At 45.8% G+C, this 19,778-nt stretch overlaps 1 protein-coding gene across 8 annotated transcripts in view; it reads left to right on the forward strand.

Annotated features, from left to right (window-relative positions):
• LOC138268696 (glutamate decarboxylase 1-like) overlaps positions 1-19,778 on the forward strand; it is a 1,137,623-nt gene that overhangs the window by 520,029 nt on the left and 597,816 nt on the right. For 7 of the 8 annotated variants that reach the window (XM_069218622.1, XM_069218640.1, XM_069218631.1 and 4 more), the window contains one exon: positions 8,879-9,034. The exons of the other annotated variant lie outside the window; for it this stretch is intronic. In XM_069218622.1, the coding sequence (XP_069074723.1) occupies positions 8,879-9,034 (156 nt within the window). The remainder of the gene's footprint in view (positions 1-8,878; positions 9,035-19,778) is intronic. 8 annotated transcript variants of the gene reach the window in all.

A 19,778-nucleotide genomic window follows, 5' to 3' on the forward strand; every position in this document is an offset into this window, starting at 1 on the left:
TGTCAATCTGCCATGCAGGAAATCTGCTCTTCTTCAGAGGAACCCCCACGAGGTCTGACTGCATCAAAGTCTTCAAAATAGTGAGCTTGGGTGTGGCTGGGCTTTATAGGCCTGCCACACCCCAAGATGGCTGCTGCCTCTAAAAACATGGGAATTGTAGTCCCTTCATTTTCCTGACTCTGCAGCTACATGAGCTTTACCACAGGGCAGACGGCACTGATGACCACTTTAGAACAAGAGGGGATGCGCATGAAGTGACGCAAATCCGCGCAGCGGCGTTTCGGGTGGGGCCTGGACCGTGCACAGCCTTATTCCTGACACTGGCGGACCGGTACATCTCCCATGTCAATGCAAAGTATCCTCTGTGCATGATGCCTTTATCCTGAGGAATAGCAGCATCCCATATTTGATGGCTCAACTCCAGAGGCACCGGATGTGGCTAATAGGTGAGCCCATGGTTCCCACCCAGTATATGTTGGTGTATGGGAATGGGGTTGGCCCTAAGGGTTAGTGTTTGGCTAACAGGTATCCCTCGATATTTGCAGGTGACTCTGGTTACCTCAACCTCTCATTGCTACTGACCTCAGTGAGGAATCCAAGGACAAGGGCAGAGGAGCGTTACAATGAGGCACATGGGTGAAAAAGAAGTATTATAGAGAGGACATTCGGCCTCCTGAAGGCCAGGTTTCGGTGCCCCCATCTAACAAGTGGTTCCCTGTGCTACTCACCCAAGAAGGTCTGCCAGATCATCGTGGCATGTTGTATGTTGCACAACCTTGCCTTACGTCGCCAGGTGCCTTTTCTGCAGGAGGATGTGGCAGCAGTAGACTCTGTGGGAAGTGACGAAGAGGAGGCAGAGGATGAGGACAATAGAACAGCAATCATACGACAGTACTTCCAGTGACACACAGGTAAGACACTGTAACTTCACCTTCCATTGAGAGTTTTGTGTTGGATGTTGTCACTGGCAGGCTGATGTTCCCACTACTAAGGCCACATACTGTATCCTTTGGTGTGTCTATTTTAAGATATCTGTGCCCCACTCTGGCTCCTGGTGTGTTGATTGCAGGTCATACCTATGTATACATTACTGTACAGTTGAATTGCAATGTTTACAGCTTGTTAAACAAATACATAGTTCAATCAATTGACATACTCCATACTTGTAGCTTTTACAAGGGTGTTTATTTATGTGCTAATAAGTGGTGGGGGTATTACAATCGGCTAAGGTGGTGGTGGAGGAGAGTCCATGGTAAAGTTCCAGTCTATTTGTATCACAGGTGCACTGTCCAAGGGGGCATAGGAAGTGGAGCAATGGCAGTTCAAGGTGGACAGGGTGACAGAGTGAGACACAAGGGTGACATTCAGGAGAGTCTTATTTCCTGGCAGGGGTCTTGGCAATATTCTCTGGCTTCTGCCTGGACCACGGGGACCGTTTGCGGGGTGGTTCTCCTTCTGCAGGGGAAAGGGTGCTGAAGGCCTGTTGTTCCTGTGGTGGGGCCTCCTGTCCACTAGCGTCAGCGGAGGTGGAAGGCTGTTCATCGGTTTGCCTAGGGTCAGGGGCCCGTTGGTGTGCCACTTCCTCCCTCATGGTGTTGGCCATGTCTGCCAGCACCCCTGCAATGATGACCAGGGTGGAATGGATGTCCCTCAGATCCTCCCTGATCCGCAGGTACTGTCCCTCCTGCAGCCGCTGGGTCTCCTGCAACTTGGCCAGGATCTGGCCCATCGTCTCCTGGGAATGATGGTATGCTTCCAGGATGTTGGTGAGTGCCTCATGGAGAGTCGGTTCCCTGGGCCTGTCCTCCCCCTGTTGCACAGCAGTCCTTCCAGCTTCCCTGTTGTCCTGTGCCTCTGTCCCCTGGACCGTGTGCCCACTGCCACTAACCCCAGGTCCCTGATCGTCCTGTGTTTGTGGGGTGGCCTGGGGTCCCTGGAGTGGCGGACACACTGCTGGTTGATGAGTCCTAGGGACAGTGGTATGGGCCCGCTGGGTGGGTGCTGTGCTGGTGTTTACTGAGGGGGGAGGCTCTGTGGTGGTATGGGACTGTGCCTGGGTAACCGACTGTCCGGAGGTCCCTGATGGGCCAGGTTGGTCATCCTGATCCAGGCGTGCAGAGCTGCTGTCATCACTGTGGGCCTCTTCTGTTGGGAGGCTGGATTTTGCTGGCACCTCCTCTGTGGTGACGTTGTGTGGGGGACCTGTGGGGATGTAAACCCAGTGTTATTGTTTCTGCGTGTGCCATCTTGTTCATGGGTGTGTTGCCCTCTATGGTTGTTATTGCCCTGGCAGTTTAGGCTTGTGTGAGTGGTGATTTGGTGGGCTAGGTGATTGTCTCAAGTGTACATGCTTTGGTGATGGGTGTCCATGCAGGTCTGTGATGGCTGTCCGTGCATTGGTGTTGCATGCAGGGCTTGGTTGTGGGAGGGGTGGGTTGTGATGGTGGGGTGTGTGGGCGGTGGTGGAGTGATGGGAGAGTGAGGGTGAGGGTGCGGGTGGGGGTATGTGATGGCATGCAGGTAGGGGGGTGAAAGTAGTAAAGATTTGACTTACCAGAGTCCAGTCATCCTGCTACTCCTGCCAGGCCCTCCGGATGCAGTATTGCCAAGACTTGCTCCTCCCATGTTGTTAGTTGTGGGGGAGGAGGTGGGAGTCCACCGCCAGTTCTCTGTACTGCTATCTGGTGCCCTGCTACCACGGAATGTACCTTCCCCCGTAGGTCATTCCACCTCTTCCTGATGTCATCCCTTGTTCTTGGGTGCTGTCCCACGGCGTTGATCCTGTCCACAATCCTCCGCCATAGCTCCATCTTGGCAATGGATGTCTGCTGCACCTGTGATCTGAATAGCTGTGGCTCTACCCGGATGATTTCCTCCACCATGACCCTTAGCACCTCCTCTGAGAACCTGGGGTGTCTTTGTGGTGCTATGGGTGTAGTGTGTGTGTGGTGTGTGTGAGGATGTGTGGGGTGATGTGTTGGGGTGTGTGCTGTAAGGTACGTGGATGATATATGGGTGATGGTGTTTTGTGGCTCTGGTGCTGTGGGTGCTGTTGGTCTACCTCTCTCAGTTGGGAATATTTTTGAGTCATAAGGGGTTGTGGGTAGTGTGGGTGTGTGTTTTATAGTGGTGTGTCAGGTGTGTGTAGTTTGAATTGTCCAATGTAGTGTTGTTTTGTTAGGTTGTGTGTATTTTGAGCATGGCGGTATGTACCGCCAATGGTTTCCCGCGGTTGAATGTCCGCCACAGTGCTTCGTGGGTCGTAATGCTGTGGGTGTAGTTCTGTTGGTGTAATGGTGTGGGTTTGGAAACTGCCAGTTTATCACTGACCTTTGGTCTGGCGGACTTGTGTGTGTGCCTGTATAGTGACGGATTGCTATGTGTGGGTCATAATATGGTTAACGGTAAACCGCCGGGGTGGCGGTATGTTGGTGGCAGTTAGCATGGCGGTAAGCGGGACTTACCGCCAAGGTCATAATGAGGGCAGTTGTTTGCTTTTAAAAGACTTAAGACACTTTATATCACTTTTCAGTGATGGCTCTACATTTACCTATTGCATATTTAATCATTTTGACCTGCATTTAACTAGATAAATATTATATAGTTTTCTAAACACTGTGTGGTGTATTTATGTGGTGCTATATGGTGGTCTTGTATGACTTATTGCACAAATACTTTACACATTGCCTTCTAAGTTAAGCCTGACTGCTCAGTGCCAAGCTACCTGAGGGTGGGCACAGGATAATTTGGATTGTATGTGACTTACCCTGACTAGAGTGAGGGTCCTTGCTTGGAAAGGGGGTAACCTGACTGCCAACCAAAGACCCCATTTCTAACAGGTAGCATTCTGTCTGGCATACCAGCATTCAGTTAGCACAGATGCACTATGATAAATGCAGTGCATGGTAACACTAGCTTCAGCTGCCAGTCTTTTGTTTTCACCATTGGGGCTGCCAGTGCTGGGGTATTTCTAGACATGTGAAATTTGGGGGTGCCTGCAGTACTGCTCACAGTCTTACTAGGTTTCTGTGCCACTCCGAGAGCACAGGTGGATCTCTGATCTCGTTAGCCCAACAACAAGGAAACAATCACAAAAGGAGGGAGCACACTGCTTGAAATACCAGCACACAAGTAGCCCAGATGCTCGAAAAGGCCACAGGAAGACTAAAAGAATGCTATCCATGCAATGGAACAGTGCAAATACTCTCGAGATTTCTTTAATTCACACCTTTTGGTGGGTTGCTAATCAAATTCAAAACATAAAGCCTTCTTTTTTTAACATGCTTCTCTATTTGTGAATTGACAAAGAGTAATAAATATTAATTCCCTAAAGCGGATTGAACTCAGATTAAGCTCTCTCATCTCTGACATTTTTTATATTTCAGAGGTTGAAGCAGATCAATTGGAATACTATCCCAAGTGATTGCCAGTGGTTAGACTTATTGTAGGCACCCTCCCATCACCTTTAGTATGCATGATGTAAAGTCTGAAGTGGGGCTGTTTAATGATTGTGCCACTGGAACCAAGCTGTACCTGACTGATGGGCTGCATCTATTCTATTCTGCACTCGACTGATGGGTTGCTTCAGTTCTGGTTCAGAGAGGATCTTGCCTGGGAGTTCGGTCTGGAGTGTGCCTATTGGAAATGGGTCAAGACTGATTCACCAAACTGAGGTAGCATAGTATGAAAAAGAAAGATGGGTTAGAATGCTACCCTGGGTGATTGCCAGTGTTTAGACTTATTGAAATTATACTATCATACCTTTTGTGGGTTACAAGTGGATACCCAGTTCTTTAACACCTTATTATGTTTCTTCCACCTTTCCTTAAGCACACTTTTGGTTGATCCTACAAATTGCCTACCACAGATTAAATAGATAACATAAACACAGGTGCAGTGTTGAAATTTATCAATGATCCTATTTGAGATCTTCTTCTATTATTACAATTTAAAACCCTTTTACATTTATCATTCACATGTTTACAGCAGATGCAGCTGTGCCATTTAACTCATTCTTTAAATTCTAGGACAGAGCCGTTTTTTTCTGACATTATTGCCTCAACATACTCATGTCACTAAAACTATTTGCCTTATTTTCTTAGGTCTTTGAAACTTGATCATATGTTTAGATCGTATGATATTTTAAAAATCTTTATATTTTTTGTACACCCCACTGTTTGCATAAACTCTTAAATGTTTTTATTATCAGAACTAAATTTTGTGATACATCTTATACTATCCTCTGCTTTTTGTTGACTTTGAGTTTGCCCATAGTAATTCAGCCACTTTTGTTTTATCTGCCTTTACAAGTAATGTCTTCACAATAATGTAGTCAAACCCTCTTTCCAACAAGTTATTTTCAATACTTTGGGCCTGATTTAGAACTCAACGGATTGGTTACTCTTTCACAGATGCCTTGTGTGCCAAAATCTAAATCTCATTACACATAACGGGATTTAGATTTCGGCGGACAGAATATCAGTCACCATTATGACAGAGTAACCTGCCCGCCGAGTTCTAAATCAGCCCCTTAGTTTCTTCTTCAGAAATTTCTCTTCTTCACTACAGTTACACTTTGCACTAATAATGGCACATATGTAATGATACACGTGTGCTTCTTGGGATTCCCAGATGTAGCATGTAGAATGATATTCACCGCATTAGCCCATTGAACCCATCAGACTAAGATCAGCCTATTTGACATGCTGCAAACAAACCATATTCACCATAAGCCATACAAGGCTTTAAGGGTTGTTGTACTGTTTGAAATAACATTGTAACCGTGATGTCTCTGATAAATCTCATAAGTCTTTAAAAAGGACAGTTTTTCTTGCCTCGGAAACAAGCTGAGGTAAAACCACAGTAGCATAAAGCAAACATGCTGAGCGTTCACTAGTAGTAGTTAGTTATTCTTACAATGTTCACACTAAATGCACCTGTCTCTATTCTACAATTAAACTTTGCCAATTGGGGTGTGAAGACTAGATGAAGTACACAGTGAGTAAGATATTCCAAGAAAATGTTCTTTGACCATCTTAATACTCCTGCAAAACCTTCCTGTTTTAGTAGCAGAAGATATTGCTTAGTTGGGACATTGCAAATACTAGCTTGAGAGTGTTCAGAAACTCAGTCCTCTCTTTTAGAATACATGACTGAAAAGGTGGAACAAAATATCTAACCCTAAAGACATAAAGGCAATGTTTACCAGAGTCCTGGAGAGCAACTGGCTTTGCATGCCCTTCCTCATACCTAGACTTCCTGACAGTTATGGCCTCCTGGATCTTGATAGAAAGCCTTGATGAAAGCCAAGAAAGAAATCTGTGGGTTAGTAATTGCAGTCTGAAACTATAGCTATTGGGAAAAGGAGGCCTTTTCATTGTCACGATTTCTTGATATCAAGTTATAGAGTAATGATTCAAGATCAGGGACATGGTAAAGAGGATGTAGTACATGTTGTACTCAAAAGCTAGGTATCTATTTCTGTCTGTCTGCATGTGTGTTGGAATTATGCTGAAATCCATAAATTTTGTGTTATCTAAGACACACATTCCAAAATATCTTCACTAAATGCATGTGCTATAAAAATTACACATATTGCACAGAAACTGTAGTCCATCATAAAATATACTTCAAGCTCTAGAACCAGTTAAACTCCTATTGCATGGCTATCCCGACAATACGATCAAGGAAATCGCTGGATCCAACTATAATAAAAAAGAGGAGGTGGACCGGACGGCCCACCGTCGATTCCATCCACCGGGGCCTTTTGTTTGTTTAGAAGAGTAGAGGGGCTGCATGGCACCCCCTTGCCCCTTATCAGGCCCAGGGGAGCCCATCCCCCATGGCCAAATGCAATGAAAAAGGGAAGGAGGATGTGCAGCCACCCTCCTCGATCCTTCCTGGGCCTCAGAGACCCCACACCCTGGGGTTACATTAAATAAGAAAGGGGGGGACATGCAGCCCTGAGCCTTACCTGGTCCCCTGGACCCCATCCCTGGGGCCGAGTAATTATTAAAGGAAGAGGGGTGCGATGTTGCCCTTCCCAAGCCATTATAGGCTCCAGGACAACCCCCCCCCCCGGGTCTGGAACATTTTTAAAAGGGGCGGGGGAATACATGGCCCCCCTTCCGAGTCTATTTTGGCTCCGGGTGTCCCATCTACTGGGGCCTGCAGCAGTTATAGGTGGGTCCGTTGGTGCTCATCTGAATCATCCATTGACCAACATGCTGGGGGCGCAAGGGGAGCCTCAGATCCCCCGCTGTCCCAGCCGGCTCACCACATGGTGTGGGAGCCAGCTTTGCTTTCTCTCTGAGGGAGCAGCTATTTCTGCTTCTCCCTCCAGTCTGAAGCAATTTGTTGTTTTCTTTCCCTGCCCACATCAGTGTGGGCAATGAAGTACATCACAAAATTTGCTTTAAACCTGAGCATTCTTAAAGCACCTACTAGCTGATAGCAGATTTAGGGCCTGATTTAGGTCTTTTGAAGGATAAATGGATTTCCCATCCGCTGAGATATATATCCTATTATATTCTATAGATTTATATTTTGGAGAAAAGGATATCCGTTACCGTTGTGACAGAGTGACCTGTCCGCCAAGAACTAACTCAGGCCCTTAGTGTTTGCTCCAGTTTGTTGGGAGATTTGAAACTCTCCCACCAGAAGGGCGCAAACACATGGGCCCCTTTCCGTGGTAGTGTGGGCAGGGAAACTACTTTGTTCAGGGGGTGGGCACAGGGAGGGCAGCTGCATGGACCCTCCCCTTATTAAATACATTGGGCCCTGGGGAGAGGAGGGGGGCTGAGAGTGCCTTGGCCTAATTAATTAAATTGGAAACTGGAGGATGGGGTCTCCGGGCTGAAAATGGCTTGGGTAGGGGGCTGTGCATCCCCTCCCCTTAATAAATAGATTGGGCTTCAGGTGATGGGGTACTTGGGGCTGAAAGCCTCGCAGGGAGGGGGCCCTGCACCCCTCTCCTCATAAATATACCCGGTCCCTGAAGCCCTACATGGGCTGGGGAGTGGGGCCCTACTAAGGCCTCGTACCCCATATATAGATTAGGCAATGCGTGCTGCTATTTTTGTTTCTTGATCCATTGGGCCTCTAGCTGGATTGTGGAAAAATTTGCAGATTTCGTTTTTCGTTTTGGTCCCCAGGGAGCCTAGGGAACAAGGGTAATTATACCCTGCCCCTTATATTTTTTTTTAAAGATCAGGACAAGCAACTATGTCATCAAGTCCTGTAAATAGAGCGTTCCTGCTGGAAGCACAATGGTCCAACTGGAAAAAGCTCCCTGGACAAATCAGAATGCTCTACTCTCAAGAGTCACCAAAAACATAACCTGTGGACCAAGAGCTAGCTTTCTGCCGAATTTGGTGTCATTATGTTCAGCAGTTTTACGGTTTTGCAACCCCCCTTTTTCCTCATCCCCTGCTTGATGGATCACCCTGAAACTTTCCATACACAAACTAGGAAAAAAGACCACTTTTTTGGAAAGTTTCATGGAGATTCATCAAACGTGCTCAAGTTTTTTAGTAACACGAAAAACACATTTCCTATAGAAACGCTGACTCAACTATAACTACCCATTGGCAACCGCCTCTACATCATTTCTTCATGACATTTTGGTAGTTGATATTTTGGCCGATATTTGTATTTTGATATTCGTGTAGAAACAAGTAGCTGTCAGAATAAGATGAAACCACCTTCAGCCACTATCAGTAAGTTTGTATGACATCTGGTGAGTCTAGGGCTATTGCTTATTGTGTGTCATCAACGAGTGCAAAGTAAATCTTGTTAGTCTAACATCACAATTATGCAACCACTACATGTTATACTCTTGTTCATGTATCTACATTATATGTAACTGTGGTCCTTACAGATAAGATGCTCAAGCCTTGCCCAGCTGAAGATGTTCATTTTCAAATGATTCAGAGGGAAAAAATAATTTCCTGTCCGCACGCTTGTGGAGAAGACAAAGAAAAAGATCTGCATATGAAACATCGTGACTCTAATTTTTCAAATATGTATTCTTCAGGTACATTTATCCAATCAATGAAAACACATTTCTAAGGCTGGCAATGTGACTACAATACGCATAAATCGCTAACATTTTAAATTACAATGGTGTAATAATTTGTACCCTTTAATGCACAAACACATCGAATGTAACATTGCATCGTAGGCATAGCAGTTCCATTAACAAAACCCCAAGCTGCTTTTCAGATTTGACAGACTTGATAGTTAAAACTTGAGACCTGCATTTGTTAATCTTCACATTTTGTGTGTATGTTTCCAGTATGCAATGAATGGTTCATCTGTTGTCAAAAATCTATCCATGTTTAAAAAATACCATGTCCGTTGTCTTTCCCTCCATTCCCCTCCCCTCCTTTCCTTTCCCTGCTCTGCCCTCCACTTTGTGATCCTCACCTTGCATCCCTTCCATTCTGTTTTCTTCCCCTTCTTAATGTTCCATAGTTTCCTTCCTTTCCCTCCTCCCTCCTCACCTCTTCCTTATGTTTCTCTTTTTCCACTTCCTTTTCTTCCCTTCCCTTATGTTCCCTTTCCTTCATCTGCCTTCAGTTCCATTTACCTTCCTGTTGCTTGTTCATGTCGTGTAAAAGTCAGGTTATCAATAACTGTTCCAAAGAACGAAAAATAGAGGCAGCTGTTGGCCATCTTTGGAAGGTCCTTTTGACATATTATAGGTGTATGCTCTGTGGAGATTGGGCTTCCGCCTAGAGGTTTTAAAGGATGATGTCACTTGATACAGTACCATCAGAAACTCAGGCCCTGATTTATACTTTTTGGTGCAAAACTGCACTAATGCAGTTTTGCACCAAAATGTTTGGCACCGGCTTGCACCATTTCTGAGCACCAGCCGGGCACCATATTTATGGAATGCTGCAAGCCGGTGCAAAGGGTAGGCTAGAGGAGAAAAAAAAATGCAGTTAGCTGGGTGGGGCTGGCGGTTTGGAAGAAGGGGGTTTTGCACCAAAAAATGACATTAGGCAGGGTAGAGTTAACAAAAATGACTCTAACCAGCCTAGCGTCATTTTCTGACGCAAAAACATCCATACCACATGACTCCTGTCTTAGAAAAGACAGGAGTCATGCCCACCACCACAATGGCCAGCACAGGAAACCAGGGTGCTCTGGGCATGGCCATTGCACCCTGTGCAATGTAGGGGGTCCCATTTCAGGGACCCCAATAGCACTTAAAAAAACAATACTTACCTGTGCTTACCTATAGTTACCTTGGATGGGGTCCCCCAACCTCCACTGTCCCTCTGGTGTTGGTGGGGGTGTCCATGGGGCCTGGGGAGGGCACCTGTGGGCTTATGGCCCACAGGTCCCCAATGCCTGCCCTAATCATGGCATTAAATAATGGTACAAAGCAAGCTTTGCACCATTGTTTGACCCCTCCTCCCCTAATGTGTGATTTTAGCACAGGAGGATAAATATGGCTCTAAGACCATAGAGTCATTTTTTGAACAGGAATGCCTACTTTGCATCTCATTGACACAAAGTAGGTTTCCACGTCCCAAAAATGACCTTAACTCCATAAATTTGGCACTAGACGGGTCTGGTGCCAAAGTATAAATATGGAGTTAGTGTTACACCGAATGTGCGTAAAACAAATGATGCAAATTAGATGCAAAACTAGTATAAATATGCCCCTGAGCATTTCCACCAACTGTAAATGAACCAGCGGATCAGCAGGATTGACAACACGGGACAGTTTCTCTTTTATGGCAGCAATCTGGCACTGTTTAATCTGACGAAGATCCCCTTAGTAATTATGAGATTTGTCTTAACTCCTGATTATTTCCTTTCTTTAGAAAATCTTTTGAGCACTGTGTCTATGCATTGTAAATAAGGAAATGTTTTGTGTTCTTTTTGAAATGTAATTAAAAAAAAAATCAATTAGATCCCTCCCTTAAAAGAAGTGGGGCCTGGTCTATAAGGAAGCATCATCTTATTTTTTATCTGAATTTAATTAAAGAACTCAGATAAAAGAGTTCTGTAATTAGATTCAGAATTCTAATCTGAATCTTGTTACATAACTCAGATTAAAAATAGTGCTTGTACTGAGATTATATTTTGTGGTTTGTCCAGTAGCAGATGCTGCCAGGAAGGGGCGGGGAGCAGCACATGGAGCAGGAGGAATGTGGGCAGCGTGGAACGGGGGAGCAAGGGGAGGGGGGCAAAAAATAAATAAACTTACCTGCTGCCTCCGTGTTCCGTCGCCCCATGCGCCTCGGTTCCTTTTGTATTCTTCCTCCCTCCTCACTCAATCATGGTGCTTCTCTCATGCTCTTACCAGCATGAGAGAAGTGCTGGGATTGGCCTGAGCGGGCAGAAATGCTGCTCAGGGAGAGAGCGAGACACTGCGCTTGGTCGCCACCTGGCTGTGCAATGCAGCTGGTTCGAGAGTTTTAAGCCCGCATGTCAGTTTGGCCAGCCTCGGACAGCCGGCCACACTGACATGCGCACTTAGAAGTGCACCACCACTCCTCCTCCACCTGCTGTCGTGAAGGCTGCTGGCCGCGCCCGCCCTGCCCAAAAAAGCAGAAAAATAAAGTGATAATAAAATGCTTTTCTTATCATTTTTTTCTTGCTTGTAACAGCGGGGCGATGCTCCTCCACCATATCGGAGAGTTGGCCCCTGGGTTGGTCATTATAGGAATCCCCCCATTTCCTGTGGCTCAGAAGGAACTCAGGCAGAAAATTGTGTCTGAAAATAGATTCCAATCCTTTAACAACAGAGGTAGAGAATAACAAATCAGTTTTGCACCTATGGACTTCAAACATACTTACACATAGCATTAAATAATATCCTCACATAATCTGAACACACAAACACAATGTCAAAATGGTGTGGAAGAAGAAAGAAGGGTAATGATAAATGCAACAGAGCAAAGAATACAAACCACTCCCATTGAAATGAAATCCCTATTAGGGCTTCATTGGCAAACTAAGAACGTTTTGTGTTAACTGCAAGAAATAAAGAAAGTAATGTCAGAGCTCTTATTTATACCTCCAGATTTCATCCTTTGAAAATGTATTTAGTCTTGTGCCTTAAGGAATACTTGAACCACATCTTGATTCCTGGAGTTATAAGAAAATGGATTCTACATTGCAGTGGCCCATATCCCATGAGGTTGTAGTGTTTCTCCCTGGCTCCTAGTTTACGACAGTCATGCGTAGTGCGGCCTGGCAGCTTGCAGCGTGCCCACTGCAAGCAATAACCACTCAGAGACTTCTTGTTAAGATGGTGCCTGTATGCCTTTGCCCTTTCAATGGCCACGGTGTGTGGCGTGCTGCGGAGACCAAGGGACACACGTCTGCAGGGGTTTCCTTGGTCTCCCCTGCAATTCGTACTGGACGACATTACATTCCTCCTTATCTTTAACTGAAAACTGAAAACCTTTACAGTATCAGTTTACCAACCAAAACAGCTCCAAGAACTAGGATGCATACATTAAAAACAAACAGATCAATACATACGGTTTACACAGACCACACAGTCTATGAGTCTGATGGACGGTGCTGGATTGTGCCTCAAGTGATACTTCATGTGGTCACTCCTGCCACCACTGCTTGGTTGACGGGCGACAAGCTTGGGAGCGATAGCCAGGGAGCCCATTGGTCTTTGGATTGGGCTTTGCAAGCTCTCAGTTTCGGGGTTTGCCTGTGGTCAGCCCACAACACTCTTTGCTTAATCCCTTAGGTGTAGGTAAAGACATATCGGTAATACTATTGGGTGACATCAGCTCCTGTTGGTCACGGCTCTCCTCATAGTTCTTACTGGCAGGCTTGAACTAGGAGGCGTTGCGTTTAATTTCCAAATTCAGTGAGAGGCAGTGGTCATTTTGTTGCAGGGTTGTGTGACGACCCATAAGTGGTATTCAGAAGGAAGCCTGAACCTGCAGCCTGGGTGTCTGTCCTTCATGAAGACCATGTCATCAGGGCAAATTTCTGACATCTGAGTTCAAAGGCAAACACTTGCTTTATGATTGGTGTTTCTTCTTCTTTGTACCGTTTCAGCATCATCAATAGGTAGTGGCACTCACTCTGAGTGATGTGGAAGGGTGTCGGCTAGGACACACCCCTTGCTGGCATGTCCTGGGGCTTGCCTGGTTGTTTAGTGCAGGGTTTGGGGATCTTCTGGCATGTCCTGGGGCTTGCCTGGTTGTTTAGTGCAGGGTTTGGGGATCTTCTCGCAGGAATGCATATGTGGCCCATTCCAGAGGTTGATGGTCTGCGTATGGCATGCCTATCACTTTATTGAGTTTGCATGAAACATTCACCTTCTCCATTGGCTTGTGGTCAGTGGGGAGTCACTAATCTGTGCCTTATGCCCCAGGATTACAAGTTTGTTGCAAACTGTTTTCATTGGAAAGGAGAGATGTTGTCAGTTCAAAGTTCTTGTATGATCCCATGCGTGGCTATCATCTTCCCCAGCTTGGGGATGACCACTGTAGCTGCTTGGGATGTTAACAACTTGATCTCCGGGTATTTGGTGTAGTCACCAATTAAGACGAGGAAGTACTGTTGATCTGGCAAGAACCCAAAAACTAGGCTGGCATATAACAAAAACTAGGCTGGCATATACCCATGTCTGCTTGGGGCTTTGCTACGTGATTTTGAGTGGAGGTGCATCCAGCGTGCCTGTGACTTGGCACCATCAGCAGGTCCACATGGTGGCCTCGACCATTTCATCCATGAGTGGGAACTAGACTTTCGTCCCAAGGTGATTTTTATTTTTTACAATGCCTTGGTGACCATTATGGCCTATTTTCACTTCTTGAGCTGTGAGGCTGGCAGGTATCTCTAAGCGGGGTCCTCATAATAGACATCCACTCATGTAAGTTGCAAGCTCATGGTGTACATGGTGTAGCAATTCTAGAGCCCTCTTTGCTTCTCGTGTTCAGTAATATCTGGGTTCTTTGAGTGAGTCCCACCTTCCAGATTTGATCGCAGCAAGGGCTAGTTGTAGGCACTTGTCCTGTTCCTTAGCCCTGTGGATGGTGAACAGCGACAAGGGTAGGGGCCGGGATCTCTCTACAACATACCTCACATAGTCTTCTTTTTCCTCTGTGTCTTCTGTCTCCTTCTGGGTGGTTTCACATTGGTGACAGAACAGGTAGTCAAGTGGATTATTGGTGTCTGGTCTGTTCTCTACTCGGCAGTCATACTCATGCAGCTGAAGCATTTACTTTTCGATGCAATGAAGAGATGTGGAAGCTGAGTCTTGAAATAGCAGTATGAGTGGACTATTATTAGTTGTCACAGCAAAGGGATAACCATAGATGTGTAAGTGAAAGGGTACACAGCCCCAGTGAATCGCAGTGGCTTCCTCTCAATTTGGTGAGTACCTTTGCTCTGTGGTAGTGAGTAATCGACAGGGGCCTAGTTTCCATGGCTTTGCTGTTGCATGAGGGCAGCTCCCAGCCCCTTCGGGCTAGTGCTGACAGCAATGGTGGCCTGTTTGGAGGGGTTGAAGTAGGAAAGAGTGGTGTCTGCAGAGAGAGCCTCCATGGTCGCTTGGAATGCTTGTTCATGCACCACATTCCACACCCACATGGTTGAGGTTTTTGTGAGGTCTCTGGAAGGTGGTGGAAGTTTGTTAGGCCAGGTAAGAATCATCCACAGTAGTTTACCATGCCCAAGAAGCTTCTCATTTCAGATATGTTGGTCCGCATGGGTGCATCGTGGACATCTTTCACTTTTTCAGGGTCAGGGGCACCCCACTTGCCAAGAGCATGTATCCGAAAAAGGCAGTCTGTTGTTTTATGAATACACACTTCTCTCAGTGAAGCATGAGACCTGACTCCTGGATACTTCTGAGTACTCTGCAAAAGCGTTTGTGGTGCTCCCTGACTGATTTGGTAAATATCAGAATCTCATCACTGACGTGATGATGCCTGGCAATCCTGCAACCAGCTCAAATATGGTGATATGGAATACTTCTGCTGTGCTTCATATCCAAAGTTAAGCAACTGAAGCACCTGAGCCCCACATGGGTAGTGAAGATAGTAATATACCTAGAATCAGGGTGTAAAGGCAGCTGGTGGTATCCTGATCACAGATCTACCTTAGAGAACCACTGGGCTCTGTTATGCTCTCCAATGATGTCGCCAGTGGTGCAAGTCATGTGGCTTTCATGTTTGAATGTGATGTTTGGGAGCCACATGTCTACGCAGATGTGGATTTCTCTGGGTTGTTTCTGCTTCTTTGCCACTACAATGGGTGACACCCATGGTGTGGGACCTGTGACCTTTTCAATGATATCAGCCTTTTTTAACTTGTGAAGCTCCTCTTCCACCTTTGGTCGGCAGTGGAATGCAAAGGGATAATGTCGTAGGACCACCAGCTGTATTGACTTGCCAATGTGCAACTGAATGATTTTGTCCCTTGAACTCCAATTTCATTGAACACATGTTCAAACTCAGCCAGGATATGTGAGAGTTCTTCAAGCCGCACTCTAAACTTGAATGGGACTAGGCCTTGGGTCTCAGCTATGGTACAGCTTACCAGCATGCCTTGGCCTCCTTCAGCCACGTAGATGGTGGTGTTGATGCTCCTGTCCGCATGTGAAGCTGAAGACCTAAAGCACCCCAACAGGGTAGTGGTGTCCTTTGTCCAAATGAGAAGACTCTGATTTTGGCCCTGCGAGCTGGTGGTTCAGGCATGGTCTGGTATGTGCCCATGGACATGAGGTCTATGGACGCTCCTGTGTCAATGACTGCGGTGGTGGGGTATTGTCCACTTGTATTTGGCATTGTAGAAGAGTTCTCAATGTGGTGCTGTTGTGTCCAACAGTGAAAACTGTGTGCACAGTGTGTTCAGTGATGCCATTGTGAACCGTGTCTTCCATCCAACTTGTGGCTTTCAGAAGGGTGTGGAAGGTTTCTTTTGTGGCCTTGTGTTTTGATGACCTGCACACTTTATCCTGTGCATCCTTCTCACTTCATCCTGGTAGTCTGCTAGCTTGTGGGACAGCCCTCCATAGTATCCACATGGTTTCCTGGCATGAGGCAGTCTCCGCTGGAGCTTAGCGGGGGCTCATGGTTGTACTGCGTTGACTGGTTCTGCTTTGATTATTCTGTGAAGTCCTGCCTCCATGTGTGGCAAGCTTTCAACAGCTCTTTAGATCTTCCAGGTGTGAGTATGTCTCTTAATGATTTTCCAGATTCTAGGAGGATGGCTTCCCTCAGTTTGGAGGAGGCACAGCCTTGAATGATTTGGCCTTTACTCTCCTCTTGCTCATCATTGGATCTGCAAGTACTTATGAGTTCCTAGAGTCTGCCATAGAATCCATCCAGCGATTCTTCGGGTTCTTGGTGAGCTTGCCTAAAGGTGAAGCGTTCATTGTCCCTTTTGGCCATTGGCTCAAAATGCACATTCAGGGTAGCGACGAGCACAGTGTATGTTCTGGGCTTGCCTCCGTGAGGGTCTTGCACACTTTGTGTATGTCTTTGCCTACCAAGGGAAGCAGAAGGGCACAGTGAAGTTCCACTGTAACTTCAGCATCCTCAAAATAAAGTTCTAAGCGTCTCACTCAGTCTCTCCAATGACTGCTTGGGAGGATGGTGTGTCCTCGATAAGGAAAGGTTTGATGGCAGGCACAGTGGCTAAATCAGAGAGTTCAGCGTAGTTTGTGCCTGTCCCTCTTGTGTCACGTATGTCAAGACTAGCCACTGGGCAAGAGCACTGTGTAAGTTTGGAGCACGACTCAGCCATCTGGTCAAGGGAGTGCATGCAGTCTAAAGTAATGCAGGGCCACCTACTTTTGCCCTTTCTCTTGGGATCACTTCTTGCTTTGCTGCTTGCCAAATAAGTAGATGTTTTTATTTTTTGTGTTAGGCAGCTTATTGAGCACCTGTCTCCTAATTGCAATAACTGACTGATGGTATCTCGCCCGGGCTAGGTTAAAGTGAGCTGAATGATGTGGTGGCTTGCTGAGAGGGTGGTGGCACCTCCCTGGTGAGAGTAAGGCACAAGCAGGCCCGAACAGGTGAGTCAGAGTCCTAGACTTTCTCACTCTCTTCTTGTTAAGTTGGTGTCTGCGGTGCGCAGGGCTTAATTTGTGCTTGCTGTGTCTGGTGCCGGGCACCAGCACTTATTTTTGAGGGCCGACGCTCATTTTTCTGCTTCAAGCATTAACTGCAGACGGAGGAAGAGAAAAGCAAAAAAGCGTCACAAAGGGAGAAAGCAGAAAGCTACGAAAGTGGCCTGAGAGGGGCAGGGAATGATTGGTAAATGGATTGAAGAGGCTCAACATGGCTCCAGGAATACGGTGCCTCAGTATTCGGTCTTCGCACATTTAATTGCAGCAGCCGCGTTTGCAAGAGGTGGGCTTTGGGCACTGGCACATTTTTGTTTACAATTTAAGCACTGACGGCGTGGGAACTGCTTCACAGTCCTGCCCTCAGCTTTTTATTGCCCGCGGTACATGGCACGCAGGTGAGATCAACAGACACACGTAATTGTAATTGGAAATGGACAACATTACATCGGTCATGACTTTCAGAGCAGGTAAAGAGTGATTCCATTTAGGAACTGCAGTATTTCATGTTCAGCTCTGTGTCTGCTTCTAGTACATCCTTGAGTCCTGCAAAGAGTTCACTCTAAGATTAACTATTTGCCTTTAACGTTTAGTTCAATTAAAGAGATGTGTTATCCCTAAAGGACATAACCAGGGTTATTCTTGCTGTTGGTCCACAAAACATAAGAAAGCCCAGCAGGGGGCAGTGGTTTTGTCTAAAATGGCTTCTGCAGCCACAATGAACATCACAAAATCAAACTTTGAACTCAGCAATAACATTTGACATTGGTGCCAAGGGGAACTTCGATGAAGACCAACTCAAACAGCTTGAACTTCTCACTATGATATTATTATCGGATGCATTCAGTTATGAGCTGCTTGCAAAATCGATTCCTCAGGCAAAAAGGTTAAGGAGGTTCACAAAATGGAATATATTTAGCAATAATGAAAACACCTACTTTAAAATAGCAGTCAAAGTGGGGGGTGTTTGTGCCCTTATTTCGGAGGAGAGTTGTACTCCATCATTATTATGAAGTGCTATATTTTTCACCTGTAGGCCCTGTAAAGTTGATAACAAGATTCTGATAGTCCACCTGCACGTCCCTGCTATATGCCAGAACAATGAACCACTGTCAAGTTCAGTCCTAACCACTGTCAAGTTCAGTCCATGCTTTGATATCGACTCACTTAGAACATTTCATATCCTTCCTCCCGGTTCATCATAATTCCTGTGCATGGTGTGATTCTCTACCAGAACGTCCTTTTTTTTACAAATGTTGGTAAAATACCCGTTGGGATGGAAGAGTCTTCTGCATGGTAAAAGACATTTATCCCTGCCCTGAGTGGCCAACTGTACTGTTGTCTGGATCCCTAATGCTTATTTTCTTTTATCATTGACAACACAGATCATGTGTGTGCACCATGAGATGGGCCCGTCTCACGTGTTGTGATCTTGTTGGACGGGAAGGTGTGCCCAAAGCGCTGCCCTCATAGTAGTGGAAGGCTACTACCTTCACTTAGAGTTGGAGTGCAGTGGTGGTTGCGTACCCTGTAGTGATCAGTAGGAGTGAACAGATCCTTTTTTCCCCATGTCACTCTAGTGAGGTCTACAAGCTCACTCACCTTTTTAAAGTTCCACTACTGTGTGCTTAACTTACCCTTGGCCTACTTTATATGGATGTGGACTGATGTGCAGCACTGGAGTAGTGACTCTGCATTGGATGTATGTGTGCCAGTACAGAGGTAGAGCAGGACTGTGTAGTACATGTCGAATTTGGACATGTGCTGAGTGTATGTATGCCTACAATGAATACATTACGTGAGAGATGTAGTGCTGTGAGTGTTGGCCATTCCCAATAGGGTTGCAAATTGTGACCTACCTCAGAAAATGTTGATGAGGCAGGTCGTTTGTGACCCCATTGGGAATCGCAAACAGTGTGCTTAACAATGTTGTACATTTTGTTTTGCGAGTTGCAGTTTGTGGTACCTGTTAGAGCGGTCCGTACTAGTAATTTACCGGTACTTTGGACGCTCTTTAGGCCGATGAACCTTTTGACTAAGTGGGACCCTCGGCACCCTTAATCAATCAATTTAATACAATCCAATAATCAATAACGGACATAAGCAATGCCCTGATCCACATAACATTTAACAATCAATCCAGAATACATTTCGGCGAACCCTGACCTTCCAGTCAGGAATAACCACACCAGTTTATTCAAAGTTAGTGAATTTATTTCCCTATATTAACAAAGCTAGCACAATATAGATGTGTCTTAACACCAAATGATAAACATATATGAACATTAATAGCTGTCCATAACGGCGAAACAAGTGCAATCTATGTAGCATTTGAATAACAAGGCATTCGATGATAGCAATGCAAATCACTAGAACTATAATCTGTAATGAACTAATTGCATACATTTAGTCAGCATAACAAGATCTCAAATTGCATCGTGCGACAAAAGGAATCCTCGTCTAACCTCAAATTAGCATCGGCATGTGGGGCTTCATGCAAAAACAATTTAGCAACATTAATTTAGAAAACTCCTAACTAGGGCTCTTGTCAAAATCAGCAGTTGGTTACCTAAAAGAAACACAATGCAATTGTACAATTTCCTTTCATATTTACCAATTACGATCAGCATTCAAGGAAGTCTTCGTCTCACAGGTACCGTTTCTCGATCAGCATGGGACGGGGCAAAGGGGCAAGGTGGAAGGGGCA

The sequence above is a fragment of the Pleurodeles waltl genome, chromosome 2_1 (assembly GCF_031143425.1).
Source record: "Pleurodeles waltl isolate 20211129_DDA chromosome 2_1, aPleWal1.hap1.20221129, whole genome shotgun sequence".
In the NCBI taxonomy this organism is placed as follows: Eukaryota; Metazoa; Chordata; class Amphibia; order Caudata; family Salamandridae; genus Pleurodeles; species Pleurodeles waltl.